The 21,287-nt window shown below is 41.4% G+C and overlaps 1 protein-coding gene across 6 annotated transcripts in view; it reads left to right on the top strand.

The window, feature by feature from the left end:
- Positions 1-21,287, top strand: part of LOC117002374 (6-phosphofructo-2-kinase/fructose-2,6-bisphosphatase 4) — a 50,736-nt gene that overhangs the window by 13,355 nt on the left and 16,094 nt on the right. For 3 of the 6 annotated variants that reach the window (XM_033071400.1, XM_033071406.1, XM_033071405.1), the window contains exons 1-9: positions 2,070-2,204; positions 9,509-9,625; positions 12,882-12,978; positions 15,189-15,255; positions 16,429-16,503; positions 17,349-17,405; positions 17,749-17,870; positions 19,977-20,184; positions 20,723-20,869. In XM_033071400.1, the coding sequence (XP_032927291.1) occupies positions 2,099-2,204; positions 9,509-9,625; positions 12,882-12,978; positions 15,189-15,255; positions 16,429-16,503; positions 17,349-17,405; positions 17,749-17,870; positions 19,977-20,184; positions 20,723-20,869 (996 nt within the window). In that variant the 5' untranslated portion in view covers positions 2,070-2,098. Of the gene's footprint in view, positions 1-2,069; positions 2,205-3,188; positions 3,269-9,508; positions 9,626-12,881; positions 12,979-15,188; positions 15,256-16,428; positions 16,504-17,348; positions 17,406-17,748; positions 17,871-19,976; positions 20,185-20,722; positions 20,870-21,287 lie in introns of those variants that run through there. The other 3 variants (XM_033071401.1, XM_033071403.1, XM_033071404.1) reach the window with 2 other exon arrangements.

The raw sequence follows: 21,287 nt of genomic DNA, 5'->3' as shown, positions 1-21,287 counted from the left end.
GAATTCAACAAGCAACACTCGTTCTGTCATTTCCCAGGAAGTGAATTTAGTGCCCTTGTAAACCATGTTTTGAAATGAGACCCTCAGGAGTAGCACGAGATTTCTGTGTTTGCTTTCTCTGTGTCCTTGATCAAATAGCTCATTACTGCACTGAGGTTTAAAAACAAACCACAGAACAACTAACCCTTGAATACAACATAATCACACAAGCTTGTCATCAGCCAAGCTGAACTCTGCCTCACAAATACAAAGGCTAGCAGGTGTCTCTGAACACCTTTAGTGTTATTAACAGACACCTGGACAAACCCTTAACTGAAGTTTTGTGCAGGTGCTACTGGTTTGAGTCTGCCTTAGCAGAAGGGAATTAATTATCTGGCCCTGTGCCTGGTGCTTTGAGGAGGAGACTTAAAAACATGATCATTCACCTGGCAGACTTCTGAAAAATGCTATTCTTGTATGAAGAACTTCAGGTCAGTTGTTAGCTTGAGGCAGGTGTGTGACTGGACTTCCAGTACTTGTGCAGGGTGTGGATTTGCAGAAGGGAAGTACAAACGTTGTTTCTAGAGGCTGGAAGGAGTTAAGTTTTCTATTTAATGCATGTAAAATTAACCTGAGAAGTGTCATTTATAAATTGGCATTCCTGTTAATCTCTTGTTTCTGTTAATATTACATCTGTTGTTGCCTCTCCTAGCTTTACTGGAAGCATTGTTAGGAAAGCTGGAGGATCTTGGTGGTGGCCTTGCTGTGATCACAGGAGGGCGAAGTGGGGACATTCTGGTGTTGGACTCTACCCTGGAGTGCCTCATCTGTGTGTTGAAACATTCTGTGTGTGCACAGGAGAGAGACTGCTGGGATAAACTGGGACAGAGCTTGAACTGTTCCTGCTCACACCTCTTTGGGCGACTGTTGGAAGTAAACACACAGTTGACAGAAGAAACCAAGAAGCTTTTAAGCATTTAAACCCTCCCTCTCTTTGCTCCTTTTTTTCTGACCCTTGCAGTATAACTCCTGTAGCCCCTCTGCCCATCCCCATGTCAGCTTTTGACCCAAAACAAAATCAGGAAGAAAATCTTGAATAAAAATATAATATAGGGCACCTACAGTGGAAAACTCTAATCAGCCTTGGAGAGCAGGAAATAAATTGGAACAGAGGGAAGAGCTGGTCAAGCAAACATGGTTGTGGAAAAACCGTGCTCACTTTCCAAGAGGTGTCTTGCCAAATGTCTCTGAGAATTGATTTTTTTGTTGTTTAGAAAGGTACATTTTAACTTGTAATAGAACAGAAAAACTAAAAATAATCCTCAGGTGATCAGAGTCTGGTTAGTATTAAAAAAGAAAGTATGTACTGGCCTTCACTGGTGTTTATGCCAGTGTCATAATAATGGAGTGATTAATAATGGAAGTGTGTACTGCACTTCACTACCATATTTTCATTGTGTTGCGTTTATTTTCTGTAAAATATATAGAGAGGTTATACATGTGAAATACTGAGCTTTTTTAGGGCTTTGCTCAGGCCAGTTAATTAAATGGTTTTTGCCCAAGCTGTAAAGCTGATAAAGGTGATGTGGAAAGGTGACAGCTGGGTGTCCTGTTCAGTCTGACCGCTGCTCCCACTGCAGCTTCCCAGGGCCGATTGGTAACACCTTTTTTTTTGGGAGCCAAATAGGATGTAGAAAACCTATGGTTTGTTTATCTTTTCCTGCACTGCTAATAATTTAGCCTTCAGGCCAAAACAGAATTTAATTGGAAAAATGTATCACTCAATGCATGACTTAAAACACACTGCACGCTCCCTGGGCGTTCTATATTTAGGTCTTGAGGTTTTGTTGGGGTTTAAAAAAAAAAAAAAAAAGGCTTTTCAGCGGCAGCGTGGTGTTCCCTGCAGCCAGAGCAGCGCAGCCCGGAGCGGAGTCACCTGCTCGCAGCACGAGCCGTGCCGGGGCCTGGACCTTCCCGCGGGGGTCTCGGTGGCCCCGGGGCGCCCTCCCCTTGCCCGGGGCAGCGCGGGGCTGCGGCTTCCCCCGCCGGCCCTGCCCCGAGGGCGGCCCCGGCGCGCCCCGCCCGCCGCCGCTGCGGTGGGAGCCGGGAGCGGCCGAGGATGGCGGCGGCACCGGCGGCGCGGGAGCTCACGCAGAACCCTCTGCAGAAGACGTGGGAGCCCTACGATAACGGGCTGCCCGCGGGGCACAGCGCGCAGCGCGGCGGTGAGCAAGGGCAAGGAGCCCGGCCCGGCGCTCGGGGTCGGTCCCTGCCGGGGGATGGAGCTGGAGCCCGGCCCCGGCGCTCGGGGTCGGTCACTCACTGCCGGGGGATGGAGCCCGGCCCGGCGCTCGGGGTCGGTCCCTGCCGGGGATGGAGCCCGGCCCGGCGCTCGGGGTCGGTCCCTGCCGGGGATGGAGCCCGGCCCGGCGCTCGGGGTCGGTCCCTGCCGGGGATGGAGCCCGGCCCGGCGCTCGGGGTCGGGCACTGCCGGGGGCGGCGGGCTGGGTTCCCCGTGGAGGGTCGAGCCCCGAAGCTGCTGGCTCTGTGCCCAGCGGAAGGCAGGGAAACTGAGCTGGAATGAATGTGTTCTCTGGTTGCTTTTGTTGGTGTTTTGCGGGTTTGTTTGGGTTTTTTATTTATTAGACGCTCTGGTATCAGGGAGGGTTTGTAGTCAGTATATTCGTCTCAGAGAGAGGCCTAAAAATGTCACAGAGTTCTTGTTTCGGTTGTTGTGTTCCTTTGTGGGTTTTTTTTTTTTCCCCTCTAAGGCCAATGCTGTATCAGCCCATCTGTTCTATGAGTTAATGACTTCCCATATTTTGAGGTGCAGCCAACCAAGTCATCATCCTCCTGAGCCTTTGGCTGTGGCGTTTGTACACCATAGTTCATTAACAAATTTTGCATCACAGGTTGTTTTTTCCCCCTCTTCCTTTTATTTTCCCCCCTTACTTAAGTAGCTGAGGTCCGGTACAGGCAGTTTTGCAGACAAAAGGGGCTTTGTCGTGTAGAATTGTTTGTATTTGTCATGCAAAAAGGCTGTGCTGACAGAGCTGAGGCTCTGCCGGTGTGGCAGGAGTCCATGGGCTGCAGTCTTGTTGGCTCTCTTTGCTCATGCTTTGGTCCAGCCCCTGCTGAAAAAGAAAACCAGACACCCCCCCAACTCCCAAAACAAAACAAAAAAAACACCCCACAAAACCCAAACCACCCCTGACTCTCTTGTGTGCTGGGCAAGCAGACCAGGAGTGTTTTTCTGTGGGAACTGAATTACTGCAGCATCTGAACCATGGTAGGTTGAGATGAATGCTGAAATAGGAAGAGGGTCAGAAAATGTGTATAAGTGCTTTATAAACATGCTAAGAAGGCTGCTTCATTTTGGCCTTAATGTGGCATCTCTTTTCCAAACAGAGTAATATCTGTTATAGCTCTGACACAGATATTGTTTTACAAATAATCCTCCAAATCCAAGAACAAAATTGCATGCGAGTCATTTGATGTTGTACATTGTCTTCTTGGCAGAATTATTTACCTTCACTTGACTATAAATTAAAAAAAATTTCATGTCCCTATGGGGTTTTTTGTTTTTTAATGTCTAAGACCTCTAATAAAGGAAACAAACCTTTTGCTAGAAGAAGAGATTTTTTTTTTAAATCCTTTTACAGTCCTACCCATAAAAAGTCTGCAGTCATTTGTGATATGTAAGAATTATGAACAGCCTGCAAAGGAGCAGAAGTTACTCTTCCTTGATAAAGCCATCTATCTTGTTTCAGCAAACTGAGAACGCTGTGTAATTTTTCCCCTGCTAGGGTGTTGCAGACTCCTTTTCCCTGAGATTTCCACGTATCTTGTGTTGCCCTGTGTTCTGGCGAGGCAGTCTGACCTGTGGGTGCTGTAGCTGTGCTGTGGCAGCTCAAAGGACTGCCCAGGTGTGTGTTTTGGGGCTGTGTTGGGCTGAGCACTTCCAGTTCTTTGCTGCTTCAGGTAGCTGTGTCAGATGTTACTGTTCCAAAAATACCAGGCTCAAAGTGGAAGTGGTTTTCTTGTCCTCAAGTGTAGCTTTGCAGTGGGAAAAGTGAAGTTAGTCACTCTGTGTTCTGAGTTTCTTGGCCAAACAAGATGAACTCTTTCAGCCTCCTGTGGCTGGTGTTTTAATTTTCTACTTTGTGCTGCTGACCTTTATCTGCACTACCTTTAGTCTTTATCCTTCTAGAAGGTGGATGAGCAGAATTGTACACACTTCCAGTTGAGGGCTCGGCAGATTTGTCTACAAAAGAACTTCCTTGGGTTAGCTGATTTTAGTGTGATTTTCTAAAAGTTGTAGCAACTACAGTTGTCTTGGGAGGAAGAAATCTGTTGAACTGTGCCAAGGTTTAGCTGTCACAGGGCTTTGAAGTGCCAGTTCTTTTAGTCTGTGCAGTACAAGGTCTGCAAGGAGGAGTTGTATCCATTTACAGCCTACTGAGCAGGCAGCTTTTACAGCTGGTGGCACAGGTGCAGCTGAGGTAACTGCTCTGGTGTGACCTTCCAAAGTCACACCTGAAGGCACTGGATGTTACTGTTATTATATTGTTATTGTTATTAATAGCTGTGTCTTGTCTTTTGCGGTCACTTTTCAAAATTTTGTCTCTGAATAGGTTGAATTGAAGTGTTCTTGGCATTGGATGTTCACATTGCTTTAACCTCTGAATCAAGCAGTGGGCTGTAAAACATGGACATAAAAAACAAATAGCCCAGTAGGCTCCAGTGAAAGTTGTTTGGAGAAGCCAGCAGAGGATGTTTATAGTGAGAGATAAATAGTGGACTTCCTGTGGTTAAACAGTCCCCCCCCACTACAGATAAATGCTTTATTTCCCTTGAGCTGCTGGGATTTGATCATTCTAATAATTGTCATTTGCTGTTGTACAACAGTAAAAATGTACATTTAAAAACCAAAGATATTGAATTATCTCAGCTCTAAAGAACTCTACCCTTTGAGCACATGCTGCTTGTGTGTATTTATACTCCTAATCCTAGGAACTGAAAATAGGAGAATAAATGAGGTGAGGATGGTGCCTGAGGAGCAGGATGTGTGATGGCATTGTTGCTGTTGGCATCAAAGCTGTAGGAAGCAAAAGGTGACCCTGAGGAAGTGGATGACACAGTGGCTTGGAGCAGCTGGTGGCCAAGGCTGGCCAGGGAACAAATGTGAATTCTTAATCCCTTGTACCGAGGTAATGTTAAAAACTGGCAGTTTGGACAAGAAAAGGAGGGACAAATGAGAAGATAATGGACTTCTTCAGGTCTAGGAGCAGATGTTTTTCAGGAAGAATAGCAGGATGGGGAACTCATCCCCTTGGGATACAAAGAAGGGAGACTGGTTGTCATCACTGATCAAAAGGATTAGCAATGGTTAACTTAGATAAGTGATGGCTAAAACACAATAGGGCTTCCTTACTTGGAAGGGTGGTTGTGTTGGCTTAAAGTCAGAGATATTTCTGTGTGAGCCTCTAAATAGTACAGGATTTTTGGAGAACAGGCCTTGAACTGAAGGCCGTAGGAACTGCAAGAACACTTTGGAAACTTCAGATCCCTAACAGTAACAACTTGATACAAAAAACATCTGTCCTTAACACATAGAAGGAAAAAACAAAATCTAAATCTGGGTCAAAGGAAAGGACAGCTGATAATTTGTTTGGTAGTAAGTGAATCTGGAAAATATCAACTCTTGACTCTGATTTCACAAGATCCATGAGAGTTTGGAGGGCTGATGAATTGCAGCACAGCTGATCTAGATTGTTCCATGTCCCAGTTTGGTTTCTCAACCTTCTTTTGCATTTGCATTATTTCACAATAAAGTCTAAGAGGCAAGAAATAAGCATGTAATTTCTTCTTCTTGAAACCTTAGAAGGATAGGCAATCATAATTTTACTCTTGAGCTGCAACTTGCTGTGTTGTTCTAGTGTTTAAGAAATAGTAAACTGGGATAATGACTTGGCTTCAGTTGCAGCATTTCATCTCTTGGCCATTTTCCCTCACTGATTGGTATTTTGGGTGTGTTTTATCCTTGTTCCCTCTCTTTGCCAATGCTGTTTATAAACATGCACTCTTAAGTGCATATACTACAAGAATCTGTTCTAAAGAAAAAACTAACTAAAGTCTTAGAGCATCTTTAGCAAATGATGATGTACAACCAGTAAGTTCTGTTTTACTGTTCTGAGTGCTTGTGTTCCTCTAACAAAATTAGTGTTGATGGTACATCCACTGATTGGGGCTGCCAAAAACCCTTAGGAGTTACATATGTGAAGCAGTAGTGAAAAATGAGTTTGTTTTCTGGACACTAGACCATGCAGAGATATTTCTGGAGATAGACTGGGCAATCCAGTGGGTAAGGAGTGGAGAGAAAGCTGCCCTTAGGAGTCTGCCTTGGCTTTAACTCACCTATAACTGACACTGGGGATTTTTTTAAGTAGAAATTGAATGAGGTGCTGTGAAAAGGGGGATTGAACACTGTGCCACTGGGAAACCAGGAGTTACATATATGCAACTTGTGGTATGTTTGGCTGTTTTTATCAGCCTACTTCCTCATGTCAAACTTACTTACATTTCTTCAAGGGGAAATGTAGGCCACGAGACACATGTTGAAAATACCTTTGTGGGAATAACTATTCCTCCCTGCTTGCAGTGAGTGTTGCAATATTCTGTTAAGAAAGCTGTGGTCTAGATAAAGTGAAAGATAATTAATTCTTGGGGGTATTTGATACATTCTCAGAACTTTGCATTCTGTTTAGGTCTTAACGTTTTTGTTCAGCTCATGAACAAAATTAAGCCTTGTTAATTACACAGGATCATAAAGGAGGAAATAAAGTCTGCTGTACTGAGTCTGTGTGTTGAGAATGCTACACTGAGGTACAGAAGTGAAATGGCTGCTTTGTGTGCTTTCATTTTTAGTTCTGCCATTTAGCTGTGAATGGGCTGTTTGGGCCAGCACAGGTGCCTTTGGCTTCTACTTGCCAATGTACAGATGTGTTTGTCACTAAGTGCCACCTGTGCAGGTGGTATGAGGCTGCAGTCACTGGTGGCCATCTAATCCAGAACACCAAACCTTTTTTTAGTGTCCTGAATTTTGGACTATGAACTGCCACTCTCTTGTTAAAGACAAACACTGAGGGGTGGGTGGCGTGTTCTGTAGTACCATGTCCTGTGTAGAGTTGTTTACAGGGCTGTGGCATTTTGTAAAAGCAGAGTATTTGGGATCATTGACATCAGTGGTGTTCCTCCTTACAGAGACAGGGGCATCTGTCTTTATAGAGTAAAAGCACTCCTGGTCAGCGTGGCACCTAATGAGAATAGGATTGCCACTGGTTTGATTGGGATATTTCTCTTGGTTTCTGCTCTGTGGTTGGAATAACAGATGAGATGTGCCTGTTAAACTGGACACATGGGGTTCCAACAAAGGCAGCTTTGCCAGTTTTGTACTTTCTTTGCAGAAATGTATGTAAAAATGCAGGTGGTGGCAGAGTGGCACACTGAATGTCTCTTGTGCTTGTTGTAGCTGTGTTTGCTGTAGTTTTGATCTAGTTTGCTGCTTGGTTAGAAAACCTATTACAAACCCATGCAGGCAGTAGAACTCATTTAGAAATTTAGCTTTGGTATCATCTGTGAAGCAGCCATTTCAGTGGTTTGCAGGTCTCTTCATGGAAGCTTCCCAGCCTTCAATTTTACTTCAGTACAGGTTTATCATTGCACTTCTGTGAGAAGGTGGAATTGTATGGCTGACCCCAGCAGTGGAAAAAGGAAAAAAAAAAAAAAAAGGCAGGTGCTCTAATAGTAAAAAGTTGTTAAATTCTGCTTGGAATGGGTAGAAAAGCCTGTTACAGCACAGTTTCTTGCAGAGCAGGAGTTGGGGCTTTATACAGAGCCTGGTTTGTCTTGTATAGCTCTTACTTAACTGCTTGTACTGAAAAATTGTTTGATACTTGAGCTAGGTGTTTCAGGTGAAGGACTTTTTGAACAGGCTTTGAAGAAAAATGTCTTCTCTTAAAATTCTGGGGACCCAGGGGTTTCTCTCACCTCAGTATGTTGTTGTACTGTCCTTAAAGCTGGGAGCAAGGCTGTTTGACTTAATTAGCACTGTGCTCTTGGCACTCCACAGACTTTGCTGTTTCCCTAGAGACTTCCTTCACCCTTTTGGAGAGGGGTTTCATTCACAGCCTCAACTTATGACAAAGAGAAAAAGAAATTATTATCTTTCTTGTTTATAAGCTTCTGCACAGAGGAACTTTTCTGAGGGCTTTTATCAGTGTCCTTCCAGAGATTTGGACATGTTTGGATGGATCTGTTTGCTTTACTCCTTGTAATTACTGGGAATAGTTACTGTTTTGTGGGTCTGAGTTTGAGTACCATTTTACCTCCTCTCCCTCATGAAGTGTGGTGTATTTTTATATTTGTTTTGTTATGTATCTTTCCATGCACATTTTAAAACCTCATATCTGCCTTTGCTACTCTGCTTGTTCTTTTTTTATCTGTTATGTGAACTATCTGCACCAGATTTTTGCAAGTGACTTTGTGGGATGGGACTTTGGGAATGCAAAGTTTGGGAATCTTGAGCAATCACAGTCCTTTGTACAACAGTTCAGTTACACCTTACAGCTAATCACTGAGATTTGGTCTTTTAGGGTGAATTGATGTCTCCTCTGTCAAGGCACTGAGATTGATATATGTGTGGATTGTATAGAAATTAATTCCCTTCAAGGGTGGAGAGAGCTGGTGGTATCTGCATGACTTTAATATTTTTCTTTTTAGGCAGTTCCTTGTACCTATGATAGATTAATGCAATGTATCCTTAGTTTTGTGCTATTAAAATGTTCAAAAACTTGGGATTTGAGAGGAAATGCCTCAAGGTTTTGAGGTTATGCATACAATTCCTTCAGCTTCCTACACTGTTGAATCTTTTTTTAAATTAAATGTTCTGGCTTTGATTAAGAGTGTGTACATACATCTATATCAGATTATTGTACTTGATTGTGTAGAACCTTGTGTCTTAGTACAGCCAAAATGAGCTGTGCTCAAGAGAGATTTTAGTGTTAATTTTACATAAAGGAGAAATAATCAGTAATGACTAGCGTGTCTTACTATAATGTTTTAAGCTGCATCTGTCATGCTTATTTTGCTCAAAATCAAGAAAAGTGAGCAGTGTGTAGGTCTTGTCTTAAAAATGTAAAAATTATTTTAAAACTGTACACCTTGTTCTCTTTCAGTGCAAGCACTGCAATGCAATTTATCCACACATGGGCATAAGATGTTGGTTTCCTTTTTTTAATATAGTTTCTGTGTGCAAACACACAGGGTTTTTTTTCTGCCTGTTTACACCTCACATGTCCATCGTTGCACTACCACTGACTCGCCCTTCCAAAACTGAGCATAAGAAAGGTGGTCGGGTTCACTGTCCTGGGGTAGAACCCCAAATGAGGGGGGTTTTCCACTGCAGCAGCAGCCTTTGCTTCGTGGGAATGGCCCTGGTAATTCCTGGTTTCCTGTGTTTCTGTTCCAGTATGTATGACCAATTGCCCTACTCTGATTGTCATGGTGGGTCTCCCAGCAAGAGGCAAAACCTACATCTCGAAGAAGCTGACACGCTACTTAAATTGGATCGGAGTGCCTACAAAAGGTGATGGCTTTATTTTTGTTTACATCAGGACAGGGCACAGCCTTAGGTGGCTTATAAACCTGATTTCCAGTAATTTTGTTGCCAAGTTTGACTACTTAAAACGGATTAATTAATACTTCTGCTTAGTATTTTAAAGTAATAACATACACAGGCACGTTGCTGTTTAAGTGTTAATTAATCAAATTATGTTGACTGTCTCTTTACTTCCTTGTTCTGCAAGGTACTAAATGAAGCCTTTTCCCTTATCATTAAACACTGTACTTTTTTTTGTTTGTTTTATTTTTCTCTTTTTCTCCTTTTGCTTTTTTCATGTGGGTGAAAAGGAATGTTGTTTACAAGCAGTTGAGCAGTCGGCACTTCTGGGTTAAACTTCCTGACTTCTCCATCTTTTTTTCTCTGTGAACTTTGTGCTACTTGCAATTCTCTACTTCTTTGTGTTTGACTTGTGAATGACTTGCAGATCTTTGTCTAAATAGTAAGAGCCCAAGGACTGAGGCAGCCAGTTGCCACTTGTTATCACCCTCTTAAGGATTTGTGTGTGTGTTTTGGGCAGGAAATGGCTCAGATTGGCTGTGCCAAGTCCCTGGCTGAGCTCCTGTGGTATCTTGTGAGCCCAATGAACAGCACCTAAGTCCATTTGAGGTTCTGAACAAATTCTGAGAAGGAAGGTTCTGCCCTTCCTTCTCTCTCTCTGCAGAAAAACAAGGCACATTTGATGTGCTGAGATTCCGTGTCCAATGCAGTAGTAGCAGCTTTATGCCTAGTTAATAATTTAAAAGACATTAAACATATGAGATCATACTAAAGTGTGGAGTTTTGGCTGGCTTTCAGAGATGTATTTCCTAGTAGCTCTAAGAAGTCAAGATGAAAAGTTCTGGCCTATATTTAAATTGCCTTTTGATTCTAGGGTAAAGCTTTTGTGTGGGTGTTTTCTTAAGTGTTTAGAAACTTGTATAATGTGCTTTATTTAGAAGAGACATTATGGGGGATATATTATATTGTTTGAGAGTTTACAGGATTTAAATTATCACTTAATTTTGACTGTTTTCACGTTGTTTAACCCAGTATCAGCTAGGTTCAGAGTTCAGTTTTATCCACTGGGCTGAAATGGGATAACAATCTAGGTAGTTTAGCCTCAATCCAAGTAGTTTAGACTCTCTCCAAGGTGACAAAATGCTTGTATGTTAGATACACATTTAACTTAAATTTATGAGATGTCATGAGTTTGAGCACTTCACTGTGTGAACTTTGACAAGCAGAAGTCCAGTATTGGATAACAAGATATTATCCACATCTGGCTCATGCTTGGTTGAATGTGTCCCAAATACTAATTTTACTGTAGGTGGGGTTTGGCTCAACTGTAGGAAGATTTCTGTGGGCTACTGTGGGCAGCACATCAGGAAACACACATATTTGTGCTTAATGAAAAACAGGTAGAGCACTGCTGCCTGATTTGACAAAAATGTACAACATAAAGTTGCCATATGAAGTCCTATTCTTGGTTCCTGGGTATTGTTTGTCTTTGTTAGAAAGGGTGACTAAGATTTTCTCAAAACCACAGAGCTTTTCTGTTTGTGTCTTCAGTGATGCAATTATACTGAAGTTCAAGTCAATGTAAAACACCTCACTGCCTGGCTGAGGGAATAGATGACATTTTCCCTAATTCTTCTGGTTGGTAGGATCACTATCAAGTAGTCCTAACATCTGCTATCCTTTGGCTCTTAATATCTTAAAATCGGTGTGCTTAATTTAGCAAGAGTTCTTGTTCTGTGTGACAGATGGTTCAAATTATGAGATTATGTAAACCAGAGAAAAGACAAATGCCATCTTTTCCTGTAACATTAAGCAAGCTGGAGAGCTCAAGAGTAAAGGTGGAGGTAAATAGCCCAGGTTGATGGCTGAATAATTTCAGCCATAATTTCTGTGTTTTCTTCCTTCCAAAATCCACTGTTGTTTAGAATGCGAAATGGTTAAAAGTGCAGGGAACTTTTGTCTGTGCTTTCTGAAGGAAATGAGGTCAATTAGATGTCTGAATAGAATTGTGTTGCAATGTGGTTTTGAGATACTAAGCCTTGGAAGCTTTTTTGAATAGTTGTGGTTGTGATACCAGTTGGCTTTGGGAAACTTTTCCATAGGTGGGGTTGCTAAGAATGAAGGCTGAGGATTGTCCCACTAGATAGCACTTTTTCCTCTGCTGTGCATGGCCCTCTGGCAGTTACTATTCCTTCTCATGAAATTCATTATTTTTGATAAAGTGCTTTTGTCTGACAACTTCTTGCACCTTGTTTGTTTTCAAGGACCCACCTTTTCATGTAGCCACTTCTCATTAATACCATCACATAATCACCTGGATTGTTCTATAATTCGTGTCATCATGAATTCTATCAACACTTACTGAGCTCAAACAAAACTTGACTTTTTCTTGGGGAAAAAAATATTTATATCTTTATCCTCTGCCTCCAATCCCAACAGCAATCTGTGTACTGGTTCCTGAGCTCTTTTGTTCTGTGTCTGCTTTCTTAATTACAACCTTATAATTGTCTACTGCTTCTTTTCCTCTTTCCAGAAATGAAGTCTGGCAAATAGAGTTGTACCTTGGCAGCATCTCTCAAACAGAATTCTTCAGTGTGGTTTTAGCAATTCTTTTTTTTTTTCTCCTCAGTAAGTGGAACAAGGGTTGTGAAATACTAATCCTTAAGGAATAGAAGTATTTGAGCAGGGATATTTCTGAGAAAATGTGTCTGCTACTGGAATTTTAAGTTTTGTTTACCTAGAGCAAGATTGTTTAGTTCTATTTAGAGCTCTGCCTTGCTTAAATAATAGCTGTAAGTTTTGGGAAGTGCTGTCTGAATACTGTTAAATACTGTTTCACTGTACATATACATGGAAAAAAAACTAATAATAATAAATTACTATTAATACTAATAATCATGACTAGTCCTTTATAGACTTTGAGTAACCCCTAAAAAGGAGGAAAATAATTTCTTTTTGTTGTCCAGGCAAACTGGCAAAGGCACTACAGCGTGGCCACTGAAGTGGAGTGACTGCAACCCAAATGTTCTTTAGCTATTCCCAAGATTTATTGCTGTCTTGCTATTTTTAACCTCACAGAACACAAAAAGTAGTATGATACATTGACTTCTTACAGGCCAAGTAATGTTATCTTTGCAGGAAGTTTGTTTTCAAAGCTGTCATGGCTTTTGTCCTTCTCATGTGACTGTTGCTGGCTCTTGCTAATGCTGCTTTCTCTTGGCAGAATTTAATGTCGGTCAGTATCGGCGAGATTTGGTGAAAAAGTATAAATCCTTTGAATTCTTCCTGCCTGACAATGAAGAAGGCTTGAAAATCAGAAAGTAAGTTTTGATTGTGGTTGTGACATTCTAGAGAAGCTGGAATAGTGATTTCTTTAGGCTGATTAAAATTTGGGTGTCTTTTTTCCTTGATTGTTTCATCTCAAGCATCAAAAATGGAGAGAAGTCCTTCTTGATTCCTTTTCATTAGGATGTGACTACTGTTATTCCTGTAGATACTCTAGGATATTTTCACTCAAAAATTATTTTAACAGGTAGTCATAACTTTTCCTACCTTTTTGTAAGGTATCAGCTGATAGATGTGACTCTTTCTGCTGCATAATTCCTAAAATGCCATTTTAGGGCTTTTGTTTGCTTCATAAAGCAAAAAACCCATGTAACTGCTTTTCTTTTTGATTTGCATAGTGAAATTGTTCATCTGGAGCACTTTGAATGTATTCATCATTATCTGCTTGAATGAGTGAGAATCAAATGTGATAATTATCTCCCTGAAATTGTGTTTGTGGCCACCATGCAGGCACCATTTAGTCCATCAACGCACAGCCTCAAAAATTACCATGTTTTGCTAATGCTGTGCAAAGCAAGGAGAGAACCAGAGTGAACTTGTGTGTCAGATGAAGCATTTGAATCTCTGCTCTTGCCTGGAAAGAGGCTGTGCTTTCATGTAGGGACAGACCTTGAGAAGAAAGGGTAGATGAGGAGAAAGGTCAGAGCAAGAGGGAGCTGCTTCTTTCCTAGAGGAGATCAAATGAGAAGGCCTTTTGATTTTCTTCAACATTCACTGTACTTTTTAGGGTGCTCAGGAAAGCACCTAGAGTGTGCAGTGTGAAAGGAGATAGAACATGAGAAGGAAATGAGAAATTTTATATGGATGGAAATAATATTTATTTAGGCAGCTTTCAATATGAACTGTCTTGTTCTTAAATCAGCTTCACCTTACACATCAAAAATGTCTGGACTTTGTTTTGTGGCTGTCCCTTGCCTTGTCCCCTCTCTCTTCCCTTTCCCCCTCTCAGCAACATTGAGTTGCTGAAGCCAAAGGAGAACAGCTTGCATAGGAACCTCCCAGTCCTTGGTGTTGAAGAGCAGTTATGAGGTGCATTAGCCTTGCAAGCACTACCTTTTGCTTACAGGTACCTTTTAATGTGCCTCTGTGCCACCTATTAGACTAAGTGAGGGATGTAGCACGAAATGGGCTGTGTGAGATAATCTGCCTGGTTAGCAATGAGTAAAGAGGGTTTGTATTTATTCAGTGAAGACCTGGGCGATGAGTCTCAGCTCCTGACATCTGTTAACTGTGCTAATGTGGAAATACTGTCAGGATCTGAAAGCTTTCATTTCTCTTTCAAGATAAAGCTCTGCTTGCAGAAGATGGTAAATAGAGGAGTTATGAATTTCAGTCTGGCAGTCAAAATTCAGGAGTGATGCAGGGAAGGGCTGTTGAAATGGCCAGGCTTTTATGTTGGTATTGCGAAGAGGCTGTACTTACTGGGAGTAAATGGGGCTTTGTTCTGCTAACAAGTAAATCGTGTACAATGTTGCCCTCCAGCATTACTGATGTGTTGGGAATCATAATGGACTTTGAAGATAATGCTAGGGACATAGGAAAGTTGCATATTCATGTGTTCTTGTCCAGATTTAGCAAAGTGTTAAATATGTCAGGGTGGGGATTTTTGCTGTTTGTGTCCTCAGCTGTCTCCTGTTCTAATTACATTGGGTTGGTGACTGCAGTGGGATATTTCACCTCATTCACTAATAGTTGATGCTACCTATGTTTTGCTCTCTGTTTTAACTTTTTTTTTTACATAAGCAGTTTTTACACAACAGCTCAAAAGAGAGTAAGTAGACTGCTGAAAAATAGTTGTCTCTCTGCTTCGACATAGTGCCACAAGATAGAGGCCTGAAGTGTGGTTTATTTTACTTAATTTTTTGCAAATTAAATTAAGGAGCAGTTGTGTATGAATAGGTAATTGGGAAAAGCCTACAGTTGCAGGGATGTTTCAGTGATGGTATTTTAGATCAGTGGAAGTGTATCCTGGTCAGCAAAGTTGCTGGGTGTTCTGTTGACACGTGTAGCAAAGTGACACGACCACATTTCCTTAGTGCGCCTTGACTGACCTCTGTTGGCTTTTTCCCATGTTTGGAGGGAGGTCTGTGTTTTTGAGATCTAACACTTTCAGTGCACTTTGCTCACAAGTGCAGTAACAAAATGGCTTTAACTAGCATTTGACTGTGGCTGTTTCCTTCTGAAGACAGTGTGCCTTAGCAGCGCTGAACGACGTCCGGCAGTACCTCAGTGAAGAGAACGGACATGTGGCTGTAAGTTTCTTGTTGAGCACACCTTTTTGAGATGGCTCTGCACTAAACACTCCCTGTCTGCTGGATATTACACAGCCTGAGTGATTACAATAGCTGTCCAGTATACCAGATTTTTCTTCAGCAGTTAGACCTGCCTTGTTGCTGCAGTGAAGTGACTGCTGAATTTCAGGATGATGCCATATTGAGCACCTACCTTTGTTTTGAGGGGTTAGCTGAGAAGAGGATAACAGCAAGAAAAAAGTCCACCTTATCTCCACATTACTATAGGACAGTACTCCACAATGTACCATTAAACACATCTGCCATTTTGCTTGCATGTCTATTTGATAGTTAAGTTTCCAGGTGGAAAGTAAAGACTTGCTGAACAAAAAGTATCGTCTGTATTTCTTGGCACTTGTTACTGGCATGAGAAATGTCTGAAGGGAACAAGAGAAACTTCTAAGTTGCTGCATACCTGAGTATTTAATAATGGGATGCAAAACATCAGTTCTTCAACTATTAACATTGCCTGTTGAGACTGATTTTAAAAATTTTTGTCTTAAGACAAAACCACCCTAGGGTTTTTATTAACTAATCAGGGAAAACCATTAACTATTAGTGCTGCTGGATACATGAGGTAAATGTTATGCTTTGGCAAACTTCATACTTTAGTAAAAGACTGATGTGTTCAGAGCTAAACCAAGTTCTAGAAAAATGGCTGCATTGATGGTGTTATTCATGGGCAGGATTTACAGCTCTTGCAAGTTTTACACTGGCATTTTGAGCGACCCATTGAACTGCAGCGTCTTCTTTTTGCAGCATAAGTTCACTAAAAACGTGTGCATTAGTATTTAATGCTGATAATGGGCAAGGAGGAAGAGTCTCTCTTGTATTATGTGCTAGGCTTAAATTCAGATTTCCTTGTTCAAATCCAGAGTTCTGCTAGAATTGCTTTCCAAATAATGAAATTTTTTTTATTTAGAAAGTAATACGTATAAAGTAGTGATGTCTTTGTTTTCTTGTTGAGCCTCTTGAGATGGTGGGGTAGATGGAGGGGGAAGTGTTTGCCTGCTTTCCTTCAAAACAAGGGACTTTGATTCCATGTTTGTGTTTTTTTTGTTACTAACACAGTGCTTTTGACAGACTGTGCTGCTTTTTAAATTGCTTTTTCTCTCTCCCTTTAACTGTTCCCAGGTCTTCGATGCTACAAACACAACTCGAGAACGTAGAGAAACTATTTATAAATTTGGTGAAGAAAATGGATATAAGGTGAGTCAAAGCAGAGCAGTTCTGAGCTATTGCATGGCCAAGTGAGCCAGTGGTAGTTTTGCCCTCACCTGTACTCTAAGAGCATTAGCACAAGCCACATCCTTCTTGGATGTTTAATTAATAATGTGTTTTCTGTTCCTAAGCATTGTTTGTGATTAGAAGTCATTCAGTCCTCGTTTTTCTCATCTTCAGTGTTTGTACTATTTGGAGCTAAACTATTTTGTGCTACAGCTTCAATTTTGTCTTCCTGGACCTGTGGTCATGAACACAGTGTCAGAAAGAACATTTAAAGTATGGTTCTTCATGCAGTTCAGATCTTTGCTGCAGGAACACAAAGGGGGTTCTGTGTTCTGTGCAAACCAAAAACTTTGTGGTTTTCTGCCTTCTGGTTTTACATTTAGTTCTCCATTCATCTTTCATTTCCTCTAAACTTAATCTCTGTAAGTCTGTGACACAGCAAAACACACGCATCTTTATAAGCAAGGCTACTGTGTTAGCTGGGAGGCTTCTAAAATGTTATTTCAGACATGTGAATTCCTGTTTGTGGGGTTGAACTTGCATCCTCTGCATTTGTTTCTTCCTCTTCCATCCTTTTTTTCTACTGCAAGAATTTTCCACTTGCAAGCATTGTTGGGAAAAGGGTACAGAGCATGATGTGTCACAGAATGGTGATCCTGGAATTTCTGATGAGAGGGTCTGGAGAAGCTTTCTGAGTAAATGGAGGGAAAAAGGCCTTGGCATGGAAGTGGGTGACATGCTGTTTGTATGTGTTAGTATCCAGAGGTGTTCTCATGCATCTTCCTTCTTCCTCCCTTCTGTTCATGTGGCTCCCATTTGGGCTGAAGACTTTTTTTGTGGAGTCTGTGTGTGTCGATCCAGAGGTCATTGCTGCAAACATTGTGGTGAGTAAAGGGAAGTTTGCTTTAATGGCTTGACATTGGGAGGTTTAAAGTAGCTCAGTATTTTTAGAAGTTCCTTATAAGAACTTCCAATAGCAAAAACCCCACATTAGCTCTCATTAATGGAAAAAAATTCTTTTTTTCCCTCTGTCCATGTGAATGTTACTAGCGCAGATGTTTAATTCTCTGAAGAGTAGGGTTTTGTTTTTTTTTTTTGCTTTACATGTGTTTTAATGAAGTTGCAAACAAAGCTTTTTGTTGTGTTCTCCCACTTCCTATTTCTTTAAACATCCATGAAGAAGAGAAGGAAACCTAAATACTGTTCTTCTGGTTTTATTTTAAACAGCAAGTAAAGCTGGGTAGTCCTGACTATGTTGATTGTAGTAATGATGAAGCAACAGAAGACTTCATGAAAAGAATAGAGTGCTACAAGAACTCATATGAGACCTTAGATGAAACTCTGGACAAGTAAGTGATGAAACAACACTGTGATTACAGCTGGTGATCACAATATTATTAAAATGTTATTTTAAGGTTGGGGCATCCTGTATTGGGGATTAGGGTATTCATGCCATTATTTTAGTGGCTTGAGCTGTCTCTCCTTTGGCAAATTAGTGAGTGTTGACTCTGGGGGTGTAGCATGGAAACTTCCTTGTTTGAGGAAAATTGGCTAGTGAATCTAGTCTGGGACAGTATTCTTTTTCATTTTCCCACTTGGAGAATGGTATTTATTCTTCTGGGATAGAACTAGCATTTAGCAATTACTCCAGACTTTCTACAGTGGTTAGTTGGTACTTGTTTTTTTGGTACGTAGAGATGAGTGATTTGTAAGCATAACTGAATTGGCTGGCATGGTTAAGGTTAATTATGAGCACATCAGTCTTAAAAATGTGACTTCTGAACTAATTTGTGCTTGCAAAATTATCCTGCAGATGCAGGGCTGTGAGAAACTGTCTTACCTCCATAATTTATCCTCACACCAAAGCATTCTTCTGGTTTTTATTGACTTTGAACTCTTGAAAATCAGGTAGGGATGAATCATATGAGGAGGAGCCCTATTGCTGCTGGTGGACAGCGATACTGGGAAATCCCTGGAGTAAATATTAAGAGGGAAGCATGGAGTGGCCTCGAAACAAAGGCTTTAATGTAGCAAACTGCATGGTTTGAAGGCACACAACCAAAGACCCCGAGATCACACCCGTGTATAGGGTGGGATGGAGGGTGCAGGATCCAACCCATAACCAGGTTAAGGAACAAAACCATACAGGTAGCTTACAGCCAGCTAACCATATATCAAAACCAAGAACAGCACCTTATTTGTAACAGACTGGTTAATGCACTAGTTCCCATGAGACAATTCTTCTTTCTATTCTCTTGCCACCATATAAAAGGATGTCCTTCCTCCTAGCTGGGTCTCCCCCAGGGTTTAAAGCTGAAGCTCTCTGCGTCTGCAGGTGAAGCCAGTTCCCTGTTCCTCCCCACCAGGCCTGTTTCCACAGAGCCCCTTTCTTCTTGCTACAGCCCAGGATTTCAGAGTGGGATTTGGAGCTGCAGCCATCCCAGGTGCTCCTGGTTTGTTCCAGGCCAGAGCTGCAGAGAAGGCTGAGCTGCATTTTAATGTAATTGAGCGTGAGCAGCGTGAAGCCGGTTCAATCGGCTCAGTTCATGCGTGTAATTCCTGTGATGGACCTAATGGCTGTGCCTGGCTGGAATAGTAATGATTAACTCCAAGGAACATGGGCAGCAGTGAGGGTGCTGATGCCTGTTTCTCACTATCTCAGTTTGATTTCATTATCAGTTTTCTTGTATTGCAGTGTGGTGCCTCAAACACATTGCTAGAAACCAATAGTGGTTATTTTCAGCTTATGAGACATTTTTCCTTTTATGAATGAGAGGCTGCTCTAGAATTATAGCTCAGATGATAAATGATAAGTAGTGAAAATTGAAATTATAAGCTGTCTGATGCTGAGAGAAGGTAGTGGTGGGGTAGATTACAATACTGTTAACAAAGGCTTGCTCGCAGAGCAGTTGAAAAAATGTCTTGCTTCAGACTATTCCCTGGCTCTTCTGGTGCCCTAGTTTTTCTGGAAGGATTAATTGAGATGGGTAATTAATGACCATTACTTTTGGCCCCTGGGTGCAATCAGACAAACAGTTGGTGATGGAAAGTGTTTGTAAGCTGGAAAAAAACCCCAAATGGTACTGTAAAATAACTGTATCTCTTATTCAGCTGTAACCTAAGTGACTCCACTGAATCTCCCTTTCAGTGTGTGGACTGTATTTTTCCAAGAGTAGGATCTAGATTTGGATGAAGTGCAAGTAAAGGAAACAGGAAAGGAAGTGATGTGAGCAGCTCCAAGTGAAAGGAATAGAGTTCATCCTGTACCTTTGGAGTACTGTGTTGTTTCTTAGGACTAATGCATATTCCATGGCTAATTGAGGATCTTTTCATTTCTTTGGCTTGTCGCCCCTTTGTTTTATAATGAGAGGGAGTGTGGAAAGATTGTGCTATGTGCTAATAGCAACAGTGTGGAACCTTACTTTATTTATTTTTTTCTAACTTGCTCGTGAAAGGGATCTTTCTTACATCAAAATTATGGATGTTGGAAGGAGTTATCTCGTGAACAGAGTGATGGATCACATCCAGAGCCGGATTGTCTACTACCTCATGAATATCCATGTGACGCCTCGGTCAATCTACCTCTGCCGGCACGGAGAGAGCGAGCTCAATCTGAAGGGGAGAATAGGAGGAGATCCTGGGCTGTCTGTCAGGGGGAAAGAAGTATGTACCTCCAGTCAGGCATGGCTGTGTTCTGTGTGTTTTGCTGGGCAGTTGCAACTTTCCTCCTCTACAGCCTTTTCCTCTTAATGAGTTTAAAGGACTTTTTTAGTTGTGTATTTGGGTAGTGGAAACAGGATGGACACTTTGTGTGCTATGGTTTGTACTCTTTTGTCTGCTTGTCTCTCTGTTGGCTGAAATTCCTTTTTATCCTACAGCACAAAGCAAGAGGGCTTTATTTTTTAACTATTTTTTGTGAAATCTTGACTGTTTGGGTAATTGGGAAAGTGTACACAAAGCTGAAAGGAAAATTTGTGGAAGGAAAGCTAGGAACTGCTAAAAACTTGTATTTTCCTTGTGCTCCTTTTCTTTCTCCTGTTGCTCTTGGGTAATGGAGTGGGTTGTATTTCCTAGCAAAAACTTTGACAGTCTTTTGGAAAAGCTACAGTGAGCTTACAGAGGCTGGAACCCGTTTATTCTAAACTGAAGGCCGTGTGTTGGCTCTGAGCCCTCATCCAGTGTCTCTTGGTTTTTCTTCCAGTTTGCCAAAAGCTTGGCACAGTTTATTAATGAGCAAAATATCAAAGATCTGAAAGTTTGGACCAGCCAGATGAAAAGGACAATTCAGACTGCTGAAGCTTTGGGAGTGCCTTATGAGCAGTGGAAGGTTTTGAATGAGATAGATGCAGTAAGTTCTTCTCTTTTAAATGCTTAATAAGTTGCTTTGATTGCTAGGAGTGAAAAAAGTACTTAGTTTTTTAATAATATGTCTTTTATGGGATAGAAAGTCATTGAAGCTGCTTTTAGAGGCTGGAAATAATTGTCATTACCTGTAAACAAGGCTAAATGCTTTATTGAATTTTGACATTAATTTATTCTTCTCTTGTTTTTCCCAGTAAAACATTCCTTTGTAGAAGGCATGATGTTTTGGTTGGTTAGGGCTTGGAAAGAAGTTTTTTTGAGGGGGGTGGTTTACTAGCTGGCAATTTCCAGCTGCAGCTGTAAGATATAATAGGAGATGCAGTAGATAAAACATGGCCTTGCTTTGCCCATAGATGTGACTTTACCTGTACAGGGATTTCATGATTCTTACTAAGCACCTCTGA

This window comes from Catharus ustulatus, chromosome 13, assembly GCF_009819885.2.
Source record: "Catharus ustulatus isolate bCatUst1 chromosome 13, bCatUst1.pri.v2, whole genome shotgun sequence".
Classification (NCBI taxonomy): domain Eukaryota; kingdom Metazoa; phylum Chordata; class Aves; order Passeriformes; family Turdidae; genus Catharus; species Catharus ustulatus.
Note: the sequence above shows the minus strand (reverse complement) of the source record. Positions and strands in the feature narration are given on the sequence as shown.